Below are 24,816 nucleotides of genomic sequence, written 5' to 3' on the forward strand. Positions count from 1 at the left end.
GCTGTGCCTTACATTCTTCACACAAACATGGTGGTTTAATCAAGGATTTATGCAAACTATCAGCAAGGAAACGCACTTATTTGTTTTCCCAAAATCTCAGCCATACTTTGCAAGCCTTCTAATTGTGTCAATACTTAAGCTTTCAAATATCATCCTAAGTTGGTGGGTGAATTACCATTTTATGTACATATGAAAGGGCTATTTAGCTCATTTTCAATATGCCCAGTCATAACTCAAGCACGGCAACATATGTGATAATTCTTAAAGGTAATGAGCACAGATAATAACATGAAACTGATGAGCACAGCTGTCTCCCAATGCAAGGTGTAGAAAACCCAACATGGGATTGGTTTGAGTTGTGGTTCGCTGTATTTGCTGTTCCATTCATTCGTGTATTCTTGATAAGACGGAACCAACTAAAGGGCCACTGCAATTTACAGCATCTTCTTTATTCAGCTGAGACTTCATATCTGTATCATTCACAACAATAACCACAACTATGAAACTATGAAACCATGCCTTGCCACTTACAAGGACAGCTCACCATTTTGACACATTAAGCTTTTCACACCGCCTCGTGCCATTTCTCAGTTGAAAAGAGAATATAAAGATCATCACTGGCAGAGTGTTTGTCAACTAAAAGATTAGCATTTCTGGATGATGGCCTCCTCAAATAGTAATTTTTTTTGTGATGTCTGACGTATTCTAAAATTAATCTAGCATAGTTGGCTGCAGTATTGAAAGGACTACGTTTTTTTGGCGTCAGTCACCTTATTAAATGACTAGATTTTGTATCTGTAGTTTAAACACTCACATTTCGACTATAACTGACCAACCTGAAGTTGCTTTGTTTTGAGCGCAAACACGACACTCTGGCTGGAAACAGTAAGCAGGCAAACTGGACTGAGCCAAACACGGCCGCAGTTTGAACGTTTACGTATGTCATTTTTTTATTTCTTTATAATCCAAACACAGCGCTTCTTTGTTGCAGGTGCGTCTGTGTCATCTGTGCACGTTAACATTGTCCTCCTTGCTTTCCCACAGATCTCCTGTTCTCATTTTATCTCCTAAGAGACGCCTGAAAACCTCAAGAGCTTCTCCGATATCTGCAAGATTTCACCAGGATACCATCTGCAAACCCACAGCCCCGCTGACATTAAAAACATAGCGTGTTATCCCTCTATGTCTCTCTCCTTGTACAACACTCTGGTATTTTATAACATCTTGATTCGCCCTGTCGCTGGAGGCCCTGTGTTGAAAGAGGCGTGAGCCGCCCAGGGCCAACCAGCTGCCGGGGTGAGGTGGCAGAACAGCTCTCTGAGCCGGTTCAAGAGTGACAATCCAACGTTCTGTGCATCAGAACAGTATATGAGACTTCCCGTGTGAAAATGCCCTCTTCGCCACTGCTTTAAGACAATCCAAATTCTCTTTATCAGCATGGTACTGTGTGATTTCTGGGAACTAAAGCGATATTGAAAGATATCCAGACAAACTCTGTATGACAACATTAGCCTAACCCAGACAACCTGAACACAATGTCATCACCAAACTCGGCTAAATGTCATGAAGCCTTAGGCCATGCCACCCTGATAACATAAAGGTTCAACGTCCCATTGCTCTGAGCCACATTATCACAAATCTGGACTTTGCAGTTATCATTTCATTACCGTCCACGTGGTGTCCATTTGTGTGTGTTGTCAGAGGCTGTTGTGTCTGCTGCACCAGTGAGGTCATGACAGGGACCGTCAAAAGTCCTTTTTTTTTTTTTTAACCTACTTCTCCCCCTTGCTTTTTGACATCCAAATCTTTATTTTCACACAAAGAGGAAGATGCGTTGTCCCACCCTCTTCTTTGTGGTTTTCCTGCCAACGTAATGAAAGACATGATGTGTAAATATAACGAGAGAATAAACTTGACATTCCGGTAAATGTGCTAATACCTCTCAAACCTATTTCACACTGTTTTATTGCAGGCTCACCACGAGCCATGTCATTAATGACATGTGAAAGCTGCTTTCCATCATGCAACAACACTCCTAAAGCAGGAGAAAACAGCGACTGAAATGCAGAAGATGAGCTTGTGGTTTTCTTTGCTTCCTAATACCTCTGATGAGAAATGAAAATAGAGACCTCACTCGTTCTGCCGGCCGGCCAAGGTTTTTATTTTCGTTAAAACCATTTATACAAGGGGAAGGGGCTTTGTTCTTTCAGGTGTGTATTCTTCACCTTACCACAACCCCCGGGGGAAAGTCTCACACTTTGGAGAAGGAAGGGGGATCTGGTCTGTTGATCATTAAAAGATAAATAGTTTAAAACAATTATTGTCTGGGTGTTAATTAAGAGACAAATGGTTTGCAGACATTGAATTTACAACAAGGTGTCAATTAAGAGACAAATGATTTGCAGACACTGAATTTACCATAACAAGCTAAAGCTCAGAAAAAATGACTTGAATTTCATTCTCACAATGGGAATTTGTGAATTACTTGTGAAGGCACAATCTACATTTTGTTGTTGTACAACAAATGCAACAGATGCAAAAAAAAAATAAAAAAAAGGCTTGTAGTTGCTCACCACAAAGAACAAAATGTTCTTTGTCCATCCAAACTTCCAAAGTACGCAAACCCCATCACTGATAAGGAATGCTCTAGAAAACGAATCACCACCTTGTGAAAGTCACCTGTCTGACTAAACGCCCCCTGTAATAGCACACACATCATTCACCCCAATGCGATCGTGACACATTACAGTCAATTGCCAGGCAGAAATCCTTCTTAGCTTCCTTTTTTTTTTTTATTGCACCAAACAGACCAGGCCAAATTCCTCATGATGTAAAAAATACTGATTCTGATTCTGATTAGCAGTTGGTTGAAGCTCTAAACACAGATTGTGCGTGACTCATTGAACTGCGCTTCATAAGCACATTCGATTCTTAGTTATCAATGGAGATCTGAAAATAACTAACAAATTGAGTTTTGGCCGATAGAGAGATGCGTCATAAGAGAGCATTGAATATTTCAGTAGTTAGTGCAGGCAAGTCCACCCTTCATCAGTATTTGGTATGAAAAGTTTGTGAAGTGCCCCACCCTTCAAATAATTACCTTAAGTAGACATCAGGGAGGGACTTGACATGTGCTTCCACTGCCTTAGTACAAAGTCGGGATCCTAAAAAAGTCTCACATGGAGGAATGCGTGAGCCGGTATTAAAAGTAGCTTTTAATGCAAGTCATAACAGGCTGAGAGCAAACTAGAGAGGAGCATTGCCCATATTTATTGTTGAGACTTTTCGTACGGCCTTGGGGGGTTAACCGATAAAACTCAAGTGCCACATCAGGCTCACTTAGCGCCACAGAATCCAGGTCACATTTTATAGCAATTTGGGTAGCATTTACATCAGATGTGCATTATAAAGGGCAGCATAGCTTACACTAAAAAAAACCCTGAGATGTGGGGTGGCTTCTTTTTTTTTTTAACCCATCAGATGACTTTTGAACAGAAATTAGACTGATTCAGACTCGATTTGCACAATGTGTTCCACAAAGGGAATGGCCTGTTCCTCCCTTTGTCGTTCTCTGAAGCTTCTTCATGAGAAAACCTTGGGCTCCTGGACACAAAGCACATGACATATCTCCCCCCTCACACAAGATTTTTGTGTCCGTCCCACCCTCCTGAGTTTCCACCCCACCTGTGGCTATGTATATTCTCCTGCTGGGTTGACGCACACAGTGTTTAACCTACCGGACAACCCCTGCATTTGTTGCATTGCGCAGCTCTCTTGGACTCTCACACATGCTGTGTTTGGCAACAAACACACACATAAATGTGTCCACTTGGACAGAGTAGACTCATTCAAGGTGATGTACAACAAATGGCGTGACTCTAATATAAGCCAAGCATTGTGCACACACACACAAAACACAAACACACATGTGAATAGAAAAACTAATGCTTGGCTGCCTGTGTTTGGGGCCTGGATTCTTATCACGTGTAACTGCTGGAACTCATTTGTGCAACAAAACGAGTCAAGGCCACATCTTAAACCCAAGGCATCATTTTAAAGTGTGCAATATTTTTTTTTCCAAGTTGCACCCGGAGTGACAATGGTGGCTTTGGTGACTGGTGTTGAGACTCTCTGGATGCTATTCAGTAGCCATGCTGAAAGAATTAGGACAGGTAAGTTGATCCATGGGAAAGTACAGCGCCGGATAAGGTTTGTGTCTCTCGTGATGCGAAAAGAGCGGAACACAGTCTTTGTATTGTTGCAATAAAATACACGGGAGGGGGGGGGGGGGGGGGGGGGGGGTTGATTTCTAATCGGTTAAGGGCAACTGTCGGTTGGCTTCGAAAAGCACTGCAAAGAGCAGTGGGTTCATTTACAATAAAACAGCAGTGCCGAGCTGAAGTGCTCCTGTAAGATAAGATTCGCCTTTATTGTCTCTACAGGAGAGAAATTTTGCGTGGGCATGAGAAGGTGTGATTTACAATGAAAGAACAATTGTCTCAATCATGCCGTATGACCATACACATGTCTCTAATCTTCCTTCCTCCTTTGCCTTGCAGACAAATGATTTCTATTCTTCCAAATTGGCTAACAGTCGTATTTCCACACGTGCAACGACACTTGGCGATAAACCACCCACTTTTAGTTACTTCAGAATAGGTTGCGACAGATCTTTTCGATATACTGAAATGAGCTCAAAGGGTAGCAGACGACTGGCAGAATGTGGGGACTGTTGACTGAGTTTGTGTGTCCCGGTTGTGACTGGGATGCAGTGGCGGCTGCTGACTTTTAAAACAGGGGAAGCCCATATTACGCGTTCAGGGTTGTAGTGGCTCGTGCCATCCCAAAGCAGAAGATAGCAAAGTTAAAAAGAATTAGTTATAACATAGCTGTGTCTAGTATGACAAGTATGCCCAGCAAATACACAGAAAGAAGGTATAGACTTTGAAAATTCACACAGCAAGGCCAAAATCAAGTATGATCGAATCTAAGGCCTGTAAATGGCTGGATCAGAATCTGTGGAGCATTTTTCCCTGTCATAATGAATACTTAGAGTTTGATGGAGCATAGCCGCCATTGTGACAAAACTACTAGCTAACACGACAAACAAATGCACAACAGGAATATGATCGACAAAACTTCTAAACAACAAGGATGTGTTTCTTATTTACAGTGTAATATTTACAAAAGTGTATGTGTGTGAGCATGGAAATGGAAACGATGGGAAATGAGTGAAACTCCGACAGCACTTTCACAGACAACCAGTCTCTTTGGTATCCGCTTTGGGACTGAAGTTCCAGCGTGCTTCTCCCCGCTTAAAAATTCGGCTGCCACAGAATCTCTCATGATGGACAAACACCAACTCCAATCATCACGACACAGCCCCTCATATTGACACGCCCACGTCTAATCTACCCCCAGAGACGCCGGGCAGCCTCGGAAGTGATGACTTTTTGTCGATTTAGCCAATGATGACCTAGAATTGTAGAAAAAAACTTGACTCTCCCGCCCCCTCCTGAAGCCGGGCAGCCCTCGGCTCGGAAGCCCGGCTGTTAGTGGCGCCTTCATAACATGATTTCCTCAGTGAACGGCGGCGATTTCAGAACAAATCACTTCATTAAGCTACAGGACAACATGTTGTAGTTATGAAAGTAAATGCAGTATTGGGCATATCTTGTGTTTTGTGAATAACTGTTTTATCGTCAATTTAACATTGAAGATGTAGCAATTTCGCCAGAGAATGGGAGAGGCTGCCCGGCTTCCCCTGTTGTCTCTGAATAGCCGCGGCTGCTGGGATGTAATGTTCAGTTTTTAAAGGCCACTTTGATAAGAACCAAAGCTTTTTGTAACTCTCGCTGTACACAAAGACCCTTCCAAAAGAAAAAAACTTTCAAATCCAGGAGTTATCCTTCTTTAAAGAGCTTTTTTTCTTTTCCTTTCTTAGACGCAGCGCACACTTTGGGCCTGGCTTTATTTACCAACAGAACTCCCAACAGCTTTATCTAATCTGCTGTATGTTTACACACATTGATTTGTCTGAAACGGCTCCACGGGACGCGTGCAAAAGATCTGAACTTGACTGTCCAGTTGGCAAGATCAGGGTTCAGCTATCGGAGGTTTAACAGCACAGTCGGGAGAGGAACTCTCATGTGGGCAAACAAATACGACTCACGAGATAAAGCTGCATTGTAAATGTTTATTTGAATAGAGATGACGCAGCGGTTCTGTGGCCTCTGTGAGGTGTGTTAAAGTGTGTGTATGTGAGTGATGCCATGAGTAAACACTGGAAATGCCGATACATGCGTGAACGAGAGGTTCCTCCTCCAGACGAACAGATGAGCATTCAAACCGGTGGTGGCGTGTGCTCATATGTATACTGTAGGATTCATGGGATGTGTGCTCAGCCAAACTGGGAACATACACAGCACCGCAGCTTTGCCTACAAAGACCTGAGTCAGACACGAACCTGTGGGCGGCGAGCAGGCAATCTCCAGACATCAGTTCTCACCACACATGATAAATCCTGTGTGTGCTTCTATTTAGCAGTCAGGCTGTGTGTTGGCGTCCAGGTTGAAAGGTGCCAGAGCTTCGGCTTCACTGATGGTCCGTACAGAGGAAGGTGGTCACTGTGAGACACCTGCAAACAGGAAGATTGCTACATAACATGACTGACCTGAGATGGTGTGGTCACAAACACACACACCAACATGAATGGACATGCAGACTCAGACATGTGCCTAAACACACAACTAGTAAAAAAAAATAGGGCTGGGCAACGATTAAAATTTTTAATCTAATTAATCGCATGATTTCCCTGATTAATCGCGATTAATCGCATTTGTACGCAAAATCCAAAAATGAATCCAAAAGTAGTGTATAGCTTTTAGCATTTAGCTTTATTTTAAATGTGCTGCCATATGAATGAAAGTGCCATAACATTTGTTGTGCAAACACACTTTTAACATCAGCATCTTTCTGTAGTTTTTATGTAGAAGCCTCGCTCCACTGTCTGTTTCCTTGAATGACTTGCTGCTATCAGTTGTGTGTTTTGCCTTTAAGTGATATTTTAGACTGGAACTACTACGCTGAGAAGACAATTCAGCTTGGCAGTGTTTACAGATGACTTTGGTTCTGTCGACTCCGCCGTCTGGAAGAACTTTAAAATGAAAATGGCCGAGTAAAAGTTCTGTACCCTTCTCCATGTTTGGTGGATCCGCCCATTACTTTCTTTTCCGGTTGTGCAGCAGACAGCAACAGACTTTTACAAAATAAAAGCCTGTGAGCAACAGACTTTTACAAAATAAAATAAATCATAAAACCTGCGCGATAAAATCTTTGTCGGCGTTAAATAATTAACGAGTTAACGCAATAATAACGAGTTAACTCGCCCAACCCTAAAAATAATAATAATAATGATGGTCTTTGGACAACACCGCTGGGAATGAAAGGTGCAAACACTGTGGACTACAGTGTAAACGTTAGCAAATCATAAACTGTATTTTGGGCTTAACTTTCAAAATCTGAAAATGAATATGCTTTGTGCTATGTGTTAGATGTGAGCGACAACACATGACACGTTTCTTTACTTATTGAGCCCACACACAATGAAAAGCTCAAATGAAAACTGAAACCAGACCATAAAAATCCCCACCAAGTTTACGTTTTCTCTTAATGTGCATGGGACGCCAAAAAAAACTCCCCAATTTCATGGAAATCGGAAAAAAAAAAGAATAAAAAAGTTTTTTTTATAGCCTGTGGTGGCTGAAGTGGCATCAACCTGTACCAAAAATGGCAGAATTATTGATACACGTGGTTGTGCTTCAGAACAGCTTGAGCCTGTACACGTCATGTCGGTGTTGTTATCAGCAAGGGTGAGTGACACTGAAGAGTTTCTGAGGAACTGGCTCTGCTTGCAGTTACGCCTGAGACCGCCTAAAGGGGCGGGGCGAAGAAGTGGGGTGAATGGTAAATTATAGGGGGGCGGGGTCAGAGCTCTGAAAAGCATCACATCCTCTCAGTTTTCAAACACATAGCCTTCCAGTTCAGTGTCGCACAGACGTTACCGGGAACACCTACATCCAGATTTATCTTATCCTCTGTCTTTTGTTTTTTTTCCATCCCCGTTTGTGTTTTCTTATTTAGCCAAGCTCGACCAAAGGAAGTATTTATTCTGCGATGGCAAAGGGAGAAGGAGGTGAACAATACTCCAACGCCACTCTGTTGAACAAACCGGTCAGCACGGATGAATTAATACTCGCAAGAAAGGTGAGTTCGTCTATTTAATTTTTTTAAACGTCACTTTCGAGATGCCTTTCTTCTTGTTTAATGTCACCACACCGCCCAAGAGGCAGGAGAACCCGGGTTTTGATGGGTGTGTAGCTCGAACAGCTGAATGAATGGAGCACACCGGCAAACTGACAATTTAAGGGAGTGAGTCGTGTACGTTGAGCGCGCGACGATCAAGTTGATATTTCTATACATCAGAGGACCAACGTGTGTCTCATTTTGAGCTCAGAACAAGAATAAACTACTGAAACAATCGGTCAAATTGATCAACTGAAACAATTGTACACACCTATTAATATTTTTGAAACCTCCACGAGGCCCACTGATCCGCAGCATATGCCAAGATCATATTTCTGATGTGACAAGAACAAGGGCGTCGAACGTCTTCGACGGTTTAAAAAAAAAAAAAAAATGGCAAGTTTATGTCTTAATTTAGTTGTAGGCTATAATTTTCTTTTTTTTTCTTTTTTTTTTTTTTTCGTTCACGTCCTTCGACCACGAAGAACTCAATTTTAAACCCCGGAATTCAAATTTAGCCTTTTAATTACAGACTTAGTCCCAAAGATTGACTGTCAACTGGCATTTCCTTGCCAGCCTCTCATTGAAATCAATTAAAAAAAAAAAAAAAAAAAAAAAAGAGTTTCTGGACTGGAAATACAATTTAATCTATTTATTTTTGTTTATTTTTATTTAGAAACAATATAGGATGCTGTCTAGTAATAGCGTAAAAAGGATTTTGTATGGATTTTGACGGCAGATATGTGAGGTCCACTGCTCCGTTTACAATGATCTTTATCTTTACCAAAAGTCACGTGCTGAATATTTTTTTCCAGACGATTTCGGGATTCAGTTACAGGAAGCACATTCCAAGGCCACGTCAGTCAGACACAGATGGAGCAGACTGAGCATTATGTGGAAAAGTCTTATCCAGCCCCTGCAGCCACCCAGCTCCTCACACCAGTGTGACGTGAACATAAATGTGTAGGCTTACTGTGAATGTTTCAAAAACTCGCACGTTTCTCGCAATCCTTCTTATCAGTTTAGAGTAGTTGGATATGATAACTGGCAGCACTGATAAAACACTGCATATACAAGTCAACACAGCGACAGCAGACGTGGTCGCCTTTTTGAAGTGGTGCATAGTCATATTTTCAAAACACAATTGAATCTCGTAGGGCAGACTTGAATTATTCCTGAAGACAATGTGTAATCCTCCAATAAAATGAGACTGCATGGGTCAATGCGCAGAGGAACTTTCTCAGTTCATTGTTCCAAAGCCTTGTGACTTTAATGCAAAGTCAGTTGGACACATTCCTGTATCAATGTGATGCAGGGTGTATTTATATTTTTGAGGCCGGCCTACATTTGCGTAATCCAATGCAGACAGGTGGGCAACGGCAGCCAGTGCATTCATAATTTCTCCCATGTCCTGATGTTGATGTTCTCTCGTTTCAGCTTGTAAAATTTTTTATTTTTTTGTCACATAAACGAAGACTGAGCTTGATGTATCAACAAGGCAGGGGCTGGGTTACTCAGTTGTAGTCGTTGTGGTGTGTTTGGATCCAAGGTGAAGCCATGTCTGCACGTACTAAAGCGTCTGCGGTCATTTCCATAAGCTGATAATATATCGCAGGTTTTATGCTTCAACTGTGGCTCTTTTCTCACTCTGCGCTGGTGCAAAAGTTTGTTGACCGGCTAAAATGAGGTGCGACACAAGCAGCGTTTTTATTGGTTGGGGGGGAGGGTGTGTTTTCACTTTTTTTTTTTTTCTTTCTTTTTCCTCTGTGGTCCAAGCACCAGTCAAACTGGCAGTCATCCCTTGGGGCAAAAAGTCAGCTCAGACTGCTGCCAAGGGGCTGTCACCCTGGCGGCTTTTGGTGTCGGTGACAACACTGTGCGGTCATGCCCTGGCACTATTTGACTCAGATTTGTGTTGCAATTAGAGGAGTTTAGTTGTCTGTCCATTGAGGAAATTATTACATGGACGGCAGAGAAAAGGGAGAAGAATGGGTGCTTGTTGGAGAACCGAGGCTTTCCTGTTTCATAGTGGCTGCCTCTGACTTCTGCCAAATGCACTCCATGATGATTAGCGTTTATGCCAGCTAAATGCTCGGGATCTTGAGGCTTTTTGGTGATTAAGAATTTAGGCTAAATTCCCTTCAAGGCACTTGAAAACTTGTCTTAATGAGAGTAGTGAGAAACGAGCGAGAGAGACGACTTTAGAATTGAGGCAGAAACTGAAAACGTTTCCCTTTTATAAGCTTTGGAAATCAAACTGTAATGTTGCTGTATTTGAATCAACCCGTGAGGATTGTTCTACTGTCCTCAACTCCACAGATTTGACCCCTCCTGTAATTTAAAAAAAGGGCTCGGCCCTCCCAGAGTCATGAGTATTTGCAGATGGCTGCGTTGGATTTTAAAGACACCAAAGTCCAAAAGTTGGTCAATGTTGAATGTGTGCTGAATGTTTTAAGTCACCAGTTTACTTTAATGGGTGTTATCTTGTCAAACAAATTTCCTTGCTCAAAGGTAGGGTAGGAGATCCTGGATTTTGAGTCCAGCGAAGCTGCATTTTGAAAATACACAGGTCAAAAGTCCCAACCCTTTTCTTCACTTTCCCCCCGAAGCCACGCCTCTAGAGTACATGCACGAGCACGAAGGTGCACGAGCGCTGTTCTGACAGCAAGCATCGATCGTTGCCGTATTTAGTATTTAATATATGCTAACTATACGTTTAATAATGCTAGGTGCTAGCCAAGCTGGCTCTAGTTTAGCTTCCTGCCAAGCTTCTGGACGCGTAATTCGTTCACGGAGCAGGGTACGCGCACAGGGGGAAGGAGGAGCAGATTGCAGTTTGATAGACGGCATCAGAATCCAATCATTGTTAACGGTCCGTTCAGTATGATTGGATAGTGTTTTTCCTAGATTGTACGTTCTAGAGGCCACTAAAACTTTTCATTTTTGTGTCAAAACTTTTAATTAATTGGCTGCAATGGGGTGTGAAGAGTATTTCAAGCAATATGTAAAAAAAAATACTCCAGAAAAAGATCCCCTACCCCACCTTTAATGCCGTTTCTTTGTTCTCTTCTTTATTTTTTATTTTTTTTTCCCCAGCACGAGAACAAGAACAGATTGTCCGTCTGCAACAAGTTATGCTATGCCATCGGCGGCGCGCCCTACCAGATCACTGGATGTGCCTTGGGCTTCTTTCTGCAGATCTATCTACTTGACGTAGCTCAGGTGAGTAATGTCAGAGAATTTCAAAAGTCCATGATCACCCCTCTTCAGACATGTAGTGTCACTTACATATCCCAGAGCTAAATAAAGAGAGGACTCGGTCTTTAAATGTCCAGCTTACTTGGAACTGGCACATGGTGCACAGCCACAGCTGCCCTTCCTGTGCTGTTTGACGCTAACACGTTGTATGGGGGGGCGGTGGCATTTACAGGCTTAAGGGTTCAAAGTTGTAACTGATCCTTCCTGTTCCCTGAAAACCATTTCATCACGAAGGCACATGTAGAACCTGTGGACATTAAAAGCTCACCAACAACGGGACCGACTGTCCTGGGAAGAAAGTCTTTCTTACATCCATTAGCGACTCGATGATGAGGCTCCACTGCATCTTAAAGCTTACAGGGGGCTTGTTCTGGAAATCTTACGTACAGTGGAGGTGCGGAGAGGAGGGGCTCGCTTTAATTGGCTCTGACACTAATCTGATGGCTAAAGCCACAAAAACATGCAAGTCAAAGGAGTCCTGGGGTTCAGCTTTATTCAGCTTCCAAGACTATTCATTAGGAGTCTATTGGGTGACGCAGTGGGGTGCAGACTGTACGGTCAGGAGTCGAGCGTTCATTGTGTCTGGCCTACAGTCGAGCTGGTCTCCTCTGGCTAAGTAGCACCTTCACTGTTTGTTCGCTTGATTGTTGTTAAGAGTTGCCTTCTAACTAGTGACTCCATAAAGCTGGTAAATAAATAACTCTCATTACAAAGTTTATTGCCATCTTTTTACTGCTTCTCTGCTGTTTTTAACCATACGCTCAAAGGTTATGTGAGGTAAACTTTGTTGCTAACATCTAGTGTGTACATGTACATTGTGATAACTGTATTGACTCTTGTCTTTGGGCTGTCTGTCAATATTCTAGTTGGAACCCTTCTACGCCTCCATCATCTTGTTTGTCGGCCGAGCCTGGGACGCAGTGACGGACCCCACAGTGGGCTTCCTGGTTTCCCGAACCCCATGGACGCGTTTTGGACGCATGCTGCCCTGGTAGGTCTTACGCTTATCAAGAATCGGTGAGATGCAGTCTGCTCGATAAGGTTTTACTCAAACTGTGAGGGGAAACGTCAGTGCTTTGAAGCCTGGGTTTGTTTCCTTCCTCCTCCTCCGGCTGTGCCAAACCATTTCCATGACCTGTTGATTAAAAGCAAGTTGGATACTTCAGTCACATGTTTGCCATTGATAATGCTTAACGAGGGACCCCTATCCACCTTGGTGAGTCACAGTGGAAGTTTTCCAACCAGTGTACACGTGTCAGTGTTTGGGGGTGGGGCTATAAAAACCTGCGTCATCTTCCAGGGGGATTTACTATAGGGCATGGTGATGCAATCGGTGCTGGAGCATTACCTCATTGCCTACACATGCGTGTATGTCCATTCAAACTTCCTGCCCCCTTTCTCCCTCTCACTCACTCGTATGCACTGAAAACAGCATCCAGCTGAAATGGTAATGACCACCAACAGGAGATGGAGGGCCGGGGTGTCACACAAGCTTTTGTTTTGGTGGACCCAGTCAGGAAGGGGCCTCTGTGGTCATCTCCTCAGTTTCCCTGAGGTCTGCATAGCTCCTGAGCATGTGTATAATTAAGAGCACAGGGGAATTCTCCTCCTGCTCAGATGGTGATTAAAAGTTCCTGAGAAGGGGCGGGACTGTTCCTCTCTGGTAATGAAATTAAGCTGTGGCGGTTGCAGGACTTTATCTCTTTTTGGTTTGTTTTGTTTTTTTCCCAACCAAGATGTTTATATGTGAACTGTAAACACCACAAAATCCATGAATGCTCAAGACAGATAAGAAATGCCTTGTTTTTGCTAGAGTTCTAAATCGGTGTGTACGTTGTTATTCTTTTATGAGTCTCTGTCACGGAGTGTCTACGCGTAGCACAAACTTATTACGTGGACACTTTTTTTAATTTGTCATTTGCATCGGTACACTGTTAGCATCACAGCTAAGTAGGCACGGAAATGGAAAACGACAAACGAGCGCAGTTTTCTCTGCAGCGGACGAAGCAAAGCCTGAACAGCACAAAGTCTGTGTGGCGATATCTTAAACAGCCCTGTGGCAGAAAATCAGGACAAACTCTTAATGATTCGCTTTCTTTTTGGAGTCTCATTAGAAAAGTCTTCCACAGGTATTACGCACTGCCCACGGAGCATGTTGTGAAAACCACCTCGTATCGTGGTTCCATAAAACGTGTACGCCTGATCTTGGGTGCGCTCGTTCTTTCTTTCTAAATTCTAGTTTGTGTGCAGGAAATGCCGTACAGTCTTTTTTATACATCATTTATGCATCTGCCTCCAGATGTTGGGATCTTATAAGTGGGTCATGCGGGATGCTGCCTGTGCTAAGCGAGGTGCATTTCCTCCATTTGTCGTCAGAGATTGGGTGTGGGCATGTGGGAGGAGGAATGGTCGGCATGTTCAGTCACATTGCTTGCTGTCAGTAGCAGAGATGAGAGCAGGGAGAAAGCAAGCAGGCGAGCCACTCTTTTGTGTTTAGGTTGTGGGGGAGGGTGACTGAGCGCGAGCTTGCTTCTCATTGGTCTGGCCCACAACACACCACCTGTCTTGGCCAATGGCGTCTCCGCTCGGAGCTGCAAGGCCCAGAAAGACTTTTAAATAGTGGCTGAGGAATCTAGGAGGTTACTGCAGTTCAAGTTACTGTTGCAGCACAGCTACAAGTGACAGACTGTTCATTTCTCAGACATGTGAGACAAATGGATGGAGGCTGTCTTATTTAATCAGATTGTAAGGATTCTGCAGAAGGTTCAGTTGTGGGTTTTTATTTCATAGAATTTAATTCAAAACATGACACATTTGAACATTTCTTCTTTTTTTAAAAATCCTAGCTGAAAGTCAAGGTCTTGAATTCATAATTTCTGGTCAATTTCTTCACGCACTAGCCCTACGATGTCTGCTTGAACTTTTGCATATAAGCTCTAGGCTGATGAAGCAGGTTTTAAAAGGTAATTGATGCCAGCTTGAAAAGTGTCACTGGCTTACATAACTTGGTTGAGTTAAAGTTGCACCTCTGAGTCAGCATGCCTATAAATATGACTAAGAGGGGCATCGGGTTAGTTGTGTGGCCCACCACATCTCTGCAGTTGTGCAAAAACAGTTTGAGCCTTGGTCCAGCTTTGAAAACTTGGGATTTTCTTTCTTAGAAAGTAGATTTGGCTAACAGCAACACTGAAATATTCTTAAGAGGCTTTGTTTTTTTCCTGAAATCTTACACTAAAGAGAACAAACAAAATGTTTTGGTATGACTTTCATCTGGTGTGAGAACGGATTCTTAGGATTTAAATGCATTCCTTCAATCTGATCTGCTGATTGAACATCTGCCTTAACTTGCTCTCCACTCCCACAGCGACTTCCCACAAGTGCACAGTTAATGACATTACGTGTGTGTGAGGGAGCAGGCTAAATGTGGCCCCTCCTGATATGTCAAGCATGGACTGCGCATCGGTGTTGGATTATATCTGGTCTTAAGTTGATTAGCAGTAATTCTGAAGTGAAGCTGAGCACCTTCACTGATTACGAGTCAGCAGGGCCGTGGTATGAAGCCGTCACTGTATTGTATACAACAGTTTATCCTCGTGCCAATCGGCCATTGTAATGCGTGCATGACTTCATATCCTGGATGATGAGGCTTAAACTATTCCCATTGATTTTAAAATAAATAAATAAATCTCCCAAGCAGGATGACTTGGCTGCTTGCTCTACAAGGTTAGCTTGTTGTTGTTTTTTTTTTCCTTTTCCTCACTGGAAAGGTGTGGCTGCACTCTTCGGTCTCCCTTCTGATTGGAGAGTGTTGATCTGACCACAGGAGATGGGCTCATAGGGGTCAGGAAGTGACTGTAGGAGTCTCGCTCCCACAGGATTCGATTCTTTTTTTCCTCATGGTGTGAATTTACAGGCTGCTGATTGAAACGCATGCAGCCATCGAACATCATTTATCTAACAGGAGATGCTCAGCCACTCTTCTGTACAACAGAAGAGACATTGTTTACCACCATTACTCATTGGTTCAACCTAACATAACCCTCAGATCACGCCATACACTGTAGCTTAACCTGTTTCTTGCTAGTTATCACCAGAAGCACAGCTTCCTATTGATGATGATGGGTGTGAGGGATGTCAACTAAGAGCAAAACACACACACGAGGGAATGTTGGCACAAGCTTCCCTCACAATATAATTGTGAACAGGGTGATGGCATTTTCAAGCTAGATTGCGATCGTGTTTTCAGTCACTGACGTTATCGTCTCCCCCTCATCCAACTATAGGATCCTGCTGTCGACCCCTCTGGCTGTGCTCTGTTATTTCCTGATATGGTACGTTCCTCCCTTTGAGAATGGCAAAGTCATCTGGTACCTATTCTTCTACTGCCTCTTCCAGAGCCTTCAAACTGTGAGTAGCTCGCTTGCACACACAGAAATGAACTCAGAACTTGCTTGTCCTGTAGATGCAGTGCAGGTTCATGGCTTAACATTAACACTACAAGTCATGCATAGCCTTTGCTCTACTTCTGTGGTATTCTGATTTGAGTCAGAATTTTTTTTTTAAAGTTTCACTGAAAGTGCAACTTAAACTAATTTCCCATATTGTTGACGGTTTTCTGTGATTAGTTTGCATCACCCAAAAGATGAATCTCACCTTGTTTTTTTGTTTTTTATTGCCTACAGTGCTTCCATGTGCCGTACTCTGCCCTCACCATGTTCATCAGCTCAGAGCAGAAGGAGAGGGACTCTGCCACTGCATACAGTTAGTATGAAGCTCGACATGTAAACGCTTGATGCCTCGTGTGTCTCTGCCTCTCTAAACGTCTCCATTCTGTCCTCATCAGGGATGACTGTGGAGGTTTTGGGCACTGTGCTCGGCACAGCGATCCAGGGGCAGATAGTTGGCATGGCCAACGCTCCGTGCCTCCCAGGACCCAGTGAAATGCTGGCAGACCTGAACAATGGCTCAAAGTCTGTTATCCTCAACGTGTCGGAGAGTGGCATTTCACTGGAGCACACGGTAAACAAAAGAACTAGATATATATATAACCCTCCCCCAATGGGGTTCATGAATATTGGCCTGAAAACAAGCGCTGACACAACAGGTTTAAGTTAACTTTGGAGTTCAGATGTTTGCTAAATGTCCACTTTCCCTCTTTCTTTTTGTCCTCTCACAGAAAGCGGCCTACATGATTGCATCTGGTATCATCTGCTTGATCTACATCCTCTGTGCTATTGTCCTTTTCTTTGGAGTGAGAGAAAAAAAAGGTGAGATTTAGGTTTTATATTCAAAATGAATGGGAAGAACTCAGAGTCCCCTTAACCTCAGTTAGTCAAGCTAAGCTTCTTGATTGGCTGCAGATAAACTCATGTCTGCCATGTGATGGAGCTGTTATGACGTCTCTGTTGTGCACCAGTAAGAGGGCACAGTCATGGCTGTACAGTGTGGTATGACGGTGGGCCGACAGGCCGCGAGAGGACGCCAGCTGTGGTTGCATTCGAAGCCTTGTGACCTGCAGTGGGACTAATAAGACACGTTTGTGCTGTCAAGTAGAAGCCTGACAGGCGGCTCCTCATAAACTATGAACAGAAAAATCAGGGAGGGGACTTGAAAGGATTTTGGAGGGGTTTTTAAAGAGGACATAATGTGGCATATTTCGCTAATTCTCTCCATTTTCCCTCTTTGTAGACTCTTGTCGAATCAGGACGGAGCCCATGTCCTTCTTCCAGGGGATTAAGCTGGTGATGGGGCATGGACCATACGCCAAACTGGTCATGGTCTTCCTTTTTACCTCACTAGGTTTCATGGTACGTACGACGGTGCATGCACAGCGTGTAGTATAGTCATGGCCACTATCACAGAGATCAGTTTATTTTTTATTTGATCCGTTTACGCTCTTTGTTTACGTGGCAAAGCTGCTCCCAGCTGTGGGTTTTTAAAATGTGACTGAGGGGAGCGTCTGTGTTTCTCCCTGCAGCTCCTGGAGGGAAACTTTGCTCTGTTCTGCAGCTCGACACTGGGCTTCAGAAACGACTTCCAGAATATTCTCCTGGTGATCATGGTGAGCGCACACTCGTCCGCCCACACAAACACTCGCAGGTGGCGCTATCAGACGAACACTAATGGAAGCACTGTTCCCAAAGCAGTAAAGCATTTCCCCTCTGCGTATGAAAGCCCAAGCAGCTCCTTTATGTGGAATAAGTTAAACCATTCGCTCGAAAGTGCAGACAAAAGCTTTCTCTTCCAAGGCGAACACATAAATTGTCTTCAGTTACAAGGCCTGCTCTGTAGTTGGGTACAAACCAAAGCTCCTGTCTGGCTATTTCCATGATGTGTGTCCACTCTGACTGCCCTGCCTGAAGGCCATGCCATTCCCACAGACAGTAAGGGAGCCACCTCTCTCATTGGATGGCCTCTCTTTTCTTATAAACCTGAATACACACCATATCACAGAATCATCCACCCTTCAGATTCTGACAGGTATTCTGGCCAATTAAGCCACAGAAGTGTCAGAACTGTACAGTTAGAAAGCACAGGTTAGTGAGGTTGAAAAGATTACATGCTTTGAGCCTTTACTTCGCGGAAAGGATTATTGAGCCAAGGCGGTGACCATGATTGAAGTACATTTATTTTTTTGAGGCCTTCAGAGAAACTGCCCCTCATGTCCCGACTCCTCTGATCATTCTTTTTTTTTTTCTTCCACCTTCTTTGAGAATGAGAGGCACATTGCAGAAAGCATGCTGTGCAGCACATTGTTCCCCAGCACTGGTGCAGCAAATTTATCAATTTTCAAATCAGTTGTGTCCCCCAGTTTCATTTGGCTCCGATGCACTCAGGTCAGTTGTGCAAAACACGCCTCACAAGGTCTATTTTAATGATTAAAAACCTAATGAGTTGATAATGGTGTTTGATTTTCCGAGAAGGCGGCCGATGAACTTCAAGGCTCAGGGTGGTTTCTGTTCAAGGAAGTCCAACCCACTGAAAGCTGTCGCTATCAAGTTCAAACCCACTGCGGATACAGAAAAGGAAACTGAATAAATATGTTCATTTATATGGAGCTTGGAGTCACGTAACAAGGCTTTGAAGAATGTCAGCGCAGCATTCATGAGATGATGCTGCACAGTAGCTTTGTGAAATGTTCACCTGAATCAAACGTGTAGCCGCAGAGGTCAAGCTGATCTGTGAGTGACACCGTTACTTCCATTGGTTTCTGCATTCCACAGTTCAGATTTGTCCTGGGAAAAACTCCAGAGGCCGTGTGATCTTCCATCATTGGCATAATGTTTGGCTAGAGTGGGAGGTGAAGGTGCTGCTGAGACACAATGCTTAGCGTCCCGTCAGACTCGCTCATACACTGGCGACTTCAGAAGAATGTGCTTCTCTCAACAGCGAGGGTCACTGCTCTCACGTCCTCTGCACCCTGAGTTGGACATGCAACAGAGGGCCTTTTTGTGCGATTTATGGGTACTTATTAGCCTGGGAATTCCCATGCTTCTTTACGCGCGATTTCATTCACACTGCAGAGGCAGCCTGGAAGCCACCGCCCTTATTTTTGCCTGAGTTGGGGAACCAATCACAGAACGGGGGGGGCAGCAAGACGATGACGACGTCTATGCGCGACACCGAAGCTTGTAGAGTGTTAATCCAACATGGCAGCGGACACAAGGTTACCGTTCGATGCAGCCTTAGTTTAGAACGCAAGTTTACTTTTAAAAAAGAGCAACGTTTGGCGTTGAAAGATTTTATTGCCTCGTCGAATTTCTGTTGCTCTATATACGTCATCTGGTATAAGTGACACAATTGGCTATGAATCGCGCGCAAAGCAGCATGGGAAGAACCAGACGCCATTTGATAGACATTCGTAGCGCCCAATAAACGGCTCTAGGCATTCGTAAACCACGCCTCAAATACGAGAAAATGCACACCTAGTTCCCAGACCACCATCTCATCGAGATGTGGACGCGTCAGCCAGGCTAGCGTTCTTATTTGAATTTTGGAAAAGCAGCTCGCTGACCAGATGTGGATGTTTTTCATCTTTTCAGCTCTCGGCCACTCTGGCCATCCCCTTCTGGCAGTGGTTCCTGACCCGCTTCGGGAAGAAGACGTCGGTTTGTGTTGGCAGCTTGGTAAGAACATGAATCATGATTCACAGGAATAAACTGCTACTCCAGGAGTCATAGAAAGCTATTAACAGGTTTGTTATGAGAAGCTAACCTTCCTCTCTTTGTGGTCTCCAGTCTGTGGTTCCCTTCTTGATCCTGGTGGTGTGCGTTAAGAGTAACCTGATCGTCTCCTACATCGTCTCCTTCGCTGCTGGGGTTGGAGTGGCTTCAGCCTTCTTGCTGCCCTGGTAAGACCTCTGCTGAGTCTGAGTGGAGCTTTAATGTTTTTTTCCATCATTAATGAAAATATATGACCAATTCTGTCTATTGTTAACGCTCGACAGGTCCATGCTGCCCGACGTTGTCGATGACTTCCAAGTGCAAAACCCAGACTCCACCGGACACGAAGCTCTCTTCTATTCTTTCTACGTTTTCTTCACCAAGTTTGCATCTGGAGTCTCCCTGGGCATCTCCACTCTCAGTTTAGAGTAAGAACTCACACAAGGCCAAACATAAAACTGGATTATGAATTCGGAGCAACTTTGTAGGTCTCAGGTTTACACCCAGTGCCCTGGTCTTAATATAAGAAGTGTAAGTCGACTGAGTCAAATCTCCCAGCACCCAAATCCCACATCAAAGCAAGGAATTCTTTCTCTCACTAGATTAAGTACAGTAAGGCGGTGCGTGCGCAGTGTTGGCCGTTTTGATCAGCATTTCAACACCTGTTGCACTAAAAAAATGGATAAATTAAAACATTCTTTTTACTTGTTTGATCTGTAGTTGCAAAGCAGTTTACTTGTAGGCATTATTCAAGTCAACGTCTACAATGCTCGTGCTGTGCAGTATTTTTAGAAAGGCGAGGTAAATTAAAAACGTGTCACTCAGAAGTCCGTTTCCTGTGGATAATTCTGTTCGTTTGTTTCTTTTCCAGCTTTGCAGGCTACATTAGTAGAGGCTGCTCTCAACCGAAAGCAGTGGACGTGACCTTGAAATTGCTGGTTTCCGCCGCCCCTGTAGCCCTCATCCTAATTGGCCTGGGAATGCTGTACACCTACCCCATCGATGAGGAGAGGCGGCAGGGCAACCGCAAGCTGCTACAGGAGCAGAGGTGAGGCTGTGGGCTGAAACACTCGGCAGTCTTGTGTCCGCGCAGCTGTGATGAAAAGCTGAAATCTCTTGTTCTCTTGCAGGGACAACGAAGCCGATTCAGAAACCGACTCGGCAGAAATGGTCAATATGATCTAGGATTTTTTTGTTTTTGTTTTTTTGTCGGGCGTACCACGGACCAATCGGGAGATTGGCCGGCATCAACTGGCGTTTTGCACTGGGCGGGACCAACGGACCTGGGCCTGTAGGATCCTACAGACACAGCCTTGTCCAGCCAGACTGCTGCTGTTCCACTTACAACACTTTGATCGACTGTGCGAGCAACACCGAGGCCTTCCCCAAGACAACTGTCCCACCCTCTGTATTTGTGATGTTTTCCTCATTTGTTCTGTGAGCTCTCAGCACGCCTTACTTTTTTTTTTTTTTGTTGTACAACGCACTACTTTTTAGTACAGCGGGGAAAATCTTTTTCTTTAAAGGTTGGTCTTGTTCTCGGTTGAAATTGACGGTGAAACCCGTCCTGAGCACGTTTTTCGACAGCGTTATTGGTGCTAACTGGAACTGCGAAGTTTCCACCCTTGTACATACACACACTGAGCATTAACGACCCCAAGCACTGCACAGAAATCCTCTTTATGGTCCTGACGTGGAAACATTGTGAGAAACTTGAACAGTAACACTGCCTTATTTTCTGCTCCATAAATATTGGATAAAAATCCAAAGTGGACAAAGCAAGTGTGAGTCGCTCTGTGCGTATGTTGAACGTTTAAATGTGTTATAGTTTAACCGTATCTCTTCATAGTTTTACGCAGAACAGTCAGCTCGTCGGTTTCCTTTCATTCCCATCCCACCGGCTCTTTTTGAGCTCGTTTAATGTGGAGGAAGCCGTGATGTGACGTAGGTGGCCAAACTGTAACGGCTGTACTCTGAAGGACTTCCGATCGCCACCGTTAGCTCTGAAAGCGTGACAGGCACAGTCGGTTTGTGCAAATAACTGCAAAGTTTAATCAGCCATTGCTTATTTCCACTATTACCTTATTTATAGGACAGCATTTTTTTTTCTCTCTAGATGCTTTAATTTTTGCCAATACAGAGAAGAATGGTGACTAAAGGGGTCCACATTAAAAAATGTCATTATTTAAATATTTATTAGTTTGCATTTTTTTTTCTTTTGCAGTTCTTCAGTTCATGTTTTCTGGAGAGTTGTACATGCAGTATTTAAACCTATTTAAGGCTCATAAGTTTTTTTTTTTTCCCCCTATCAGACACTGGAGACTTTTTCTGCTGCTGTTCACGTGATGTGGAAATGCGGCCTTTTCTTTCAAAACGTGTGCAGAATAACAGAGGAGCGTCCTTTTTACTGTGTGGATGCAGAAAGGACAAAGTCTCCCAGCAGCAAATGCTCTGGAATAATTGCCCGCTGATGTTCCGGAGGTTTTCATTTAGTTTTTCTTAAATGGGGGACACGGTGGAAATGTTTCTGCAGAGAGTCTGAAACGAATGTTGCAGACATTGTGCGTTCTCACGTTCCACCGCTCCAGAACATCTCTGAAACATTTCAGGACTCCAGTTTCCGTGTGTCTAAAAGCGGCTAAACAGAGCTGGAAGTTTGACAATGAGGTGGGAGGCAAACTGTAAAACATGCCTTTTCAACACTCTTAACCCCAGATGCATTCAGAAAAAGGGAATTGCAGAACTGTGTTGGACGTTGGAATAGTAATCATGTACTTGTTTTTGTTTATGAAATTGAAGAGATAACCAGGATGATATGTGTGATCATCTCAATCCCTACAATAAAAATGAGGATTGACGTCTTTCATATCTGTTGATATGGAAATGTATACATGCAGTGTCATATGTTATACATACTGTTACATCTTCAATGTGACAACTGAGTTGCCAATGTGAAAAATCCACTGTTTTGTTTCTCCCAGTTTACCCCCTCTTGATGCTGTACTGTACGTGCCAACATGGTGTCAGTTTTTAACTCCCTACCCCTGTAATTATTGTACATCTTGTAAATTTAATCTTTTGGTCATTGTATTGTGTCTGAACTTCCCTCGTGACTGGCCAAATGTGAGCTTTAATCCCGCAGGCACAGAGGGTACAAGCCTCCTGTAAATATTGTATGTAAACCTGTAAATATCTTATTTGTGGCTGCAAGTGGCATGTACACTGTACTGTAGTTATTTAAAAGAATCTTTTTGAAGTTGCCTTGGAAAAAGGCATGGATAATAAATACTAATTAAATGTACTATGAGCAAATTGTCAGAACTTTTCTTGAAACCATAATCTATTTTTTAAGCAGTTTAAGGTTGGAGATTTAGTCCTCACATGTATCATGGATGGTTGGTCTAAATTCTTACAGAATATTAATGACATATTTAAGAAACTCCTCATTAACTCAGCCTTTAAAATGCCCCCAAAACAATCCAAACGTGACAGGGAGCATACTGTTAATGCATTTATAAAAGTAAAAATCTGGTTGAAAGAAAACCAAAAAGAAATGAATCAACTGTACATATGTACAGTTTAAAATTGTATTAAAATTTTACAAAGGGAGAAACTCTTACATTTGCAACACTGGATTTGAGATGAAAAGGCCAAACGTTAACGCATACTGCCACCTAGTGTTAGTCTTGAAAAACGAAAAATTCCACTTGCTCCAGATAAGAAATATGCCAAAGGAAACAAATGTATCAATTTTGAAATAACTAATAAAACATTACAAAGCAATTTAACACCCATTTGACAACACAAAGAAGTGGTTGCTTTATTTTTTAAGCTCCGACTCTGAAACCGGAAGTGCTTCCGTTCTACTAGCTAAACAGAAAGCCAACGGCTACAAACCGCTTCACTAATTTCGGACGCCAATGAGTCCGTAAAGGTGAAAATATCGTGTTAACGTAAACCAATACGCCTAAAGACCCGTTTTTATCTGCTTCATGGATTTGTGAGACTTTTTTCACCAGGCTTGTTGAGCTATTATGGCCGCCAACCCCCCAGGACCAGGTTTTCAGAACAAGACCCGGGTGGCCATCCTGGCGGAGCTGGACAAAGAGAAGAGGCGGCTGATGCAGAGCCCCGGAGCCAACATCTCGCTGTCGTCCAGACCCAGCCTGAAGGAGGTGAGAGACAGCGCGGAGCAGCAGCACATCGCCGCCCAGCAAAAGGCAGCCCTGCAGCACGCTCACGGCCACTCCTCCGGCTTCTTCATCACCCAGGACTCCTCGTTTGGGAACCTCATCCTCCCGGTGCTCCCACGGCTAGAACCCGACCCCTGACTCGGGCCCATGAACTTACCCCGCGCGGCTCGACCCGTGTTTGTGTCGAAAAAAAAAAAAAAAGTTACAAATTTGCATTTATTTGCCCAATATTTTCTGTGTTTGTTAGAAGAAACTTTGTACGAAGACTTACACATAAACAAAAATATCAATAAAACATAACATCGAACATAATAAGCATGGCTTTTTGTTTTGTTTTTAAAAGGAAATCTGGATGCCAGCTCCTGTTCTGGCGTTATTTCACACATTCTGTTGGAATAATCCAGTATGGACTTTTACCTGTAGTCAGGATAACACGATACACGCACCTCTACTCCAGCAAGGATGTCCACGAGTGCCGCTCTCCTGCTGTGTTTTTAGACGTTTCCCAGCTCCGACACACCTGTTTCAGATCAACGCATCATTAGCAGGCTTGTGCAGATAATCACCTTGTGAAGAGATCCATTTCCTCTGAATCAGGTGTGTTGACGCTTCAGCAGCTTTCACCGCTCTCACAGCTTAAAAAAAGGAGGCACAGATTGATTTGACCTACACCAGAGCACATCTACTTAATTTGAGTTGGAAATAAAGTGCCGTTTTTAACCTGTAGGCCTATATTAATGATTTCAAGAAAAATAAAGGGGACGGGGGAAACCTGGCGTATTTTATTACATGACATATAATGATCATATTCAATTTATAGTTCCTGTCGGTGTCAGTTAGTTGAACAACACTCTGTAGCTTCATGCCTTAAAATAACACATTTGTATCCGTTTGTCTTT

At 43.5% G+C, this 24,816-nt stretch overlaps 1 protein-coding gene and 1 pseudogene across 1 annotated transcript; both read left to right on the plus strand.

Moving 5' to 3' along the window:
• Positions 1-8,029: 8,029 nt before the first annotated feature.
• Positions 8,030-21,189, plus strand: mfsd2ab (MFSD2 lysolipid transporter A, lysophospholipid b). The gene is made up of 14 exons (XM_075449750.1): positions 8,030-8,265; positions 11,401-11,526; positions 12,429-12,553; positions 15,846-15,969; positions 16,245-16,323; positions 16,406-16,581; positions 16,739-16,829; positions 17,251-17,369; positions 17,540-17,623; positions 19,605-19,688; positions 19,800-19,912; positions 20,009-20,152; positions 20,596-20,772; positions 20,855-21,189. Exons 1-14 carry the CDS (start codon positions 8,176-8,178, stop codon positions 20,907-20,909), a joined length of 1,587 nt encoding a protein of 528 aa, XP_075305865.1. The 5' UTR covers positions 8,030-8,175; the 3' UTR covers positions 20,910-21,189.
• A 2,393-nt stretch (positions 21,190-23,582) lies between these two features.
• LOC142367803 (SOSS complex subunit C pseudogene) lies at positions 23,583-24,220 on the plus strand (annotated as a pseudogene).
• Positions 24,221-24,816: the final 596 nt, after the last annotated feature.

This window comes from Odontesthes bonariensis, chromosome 18 (genome assembly GCF_027942865.1).
Source record: "Odontesthes bonariensis isolate fOdoBon6 chromosome 18, fOdoBon6.hap1, whole genome shotgun sequence".
In the NCBI taxonomy this organism is placed as follows: domain Eukaryota; kingdom Metazoa; phylum Chordata; class Actinopteri; order Atheriniformes; family Atherinopsidae; genus Odontesthes; species Odontesthes bonariensis.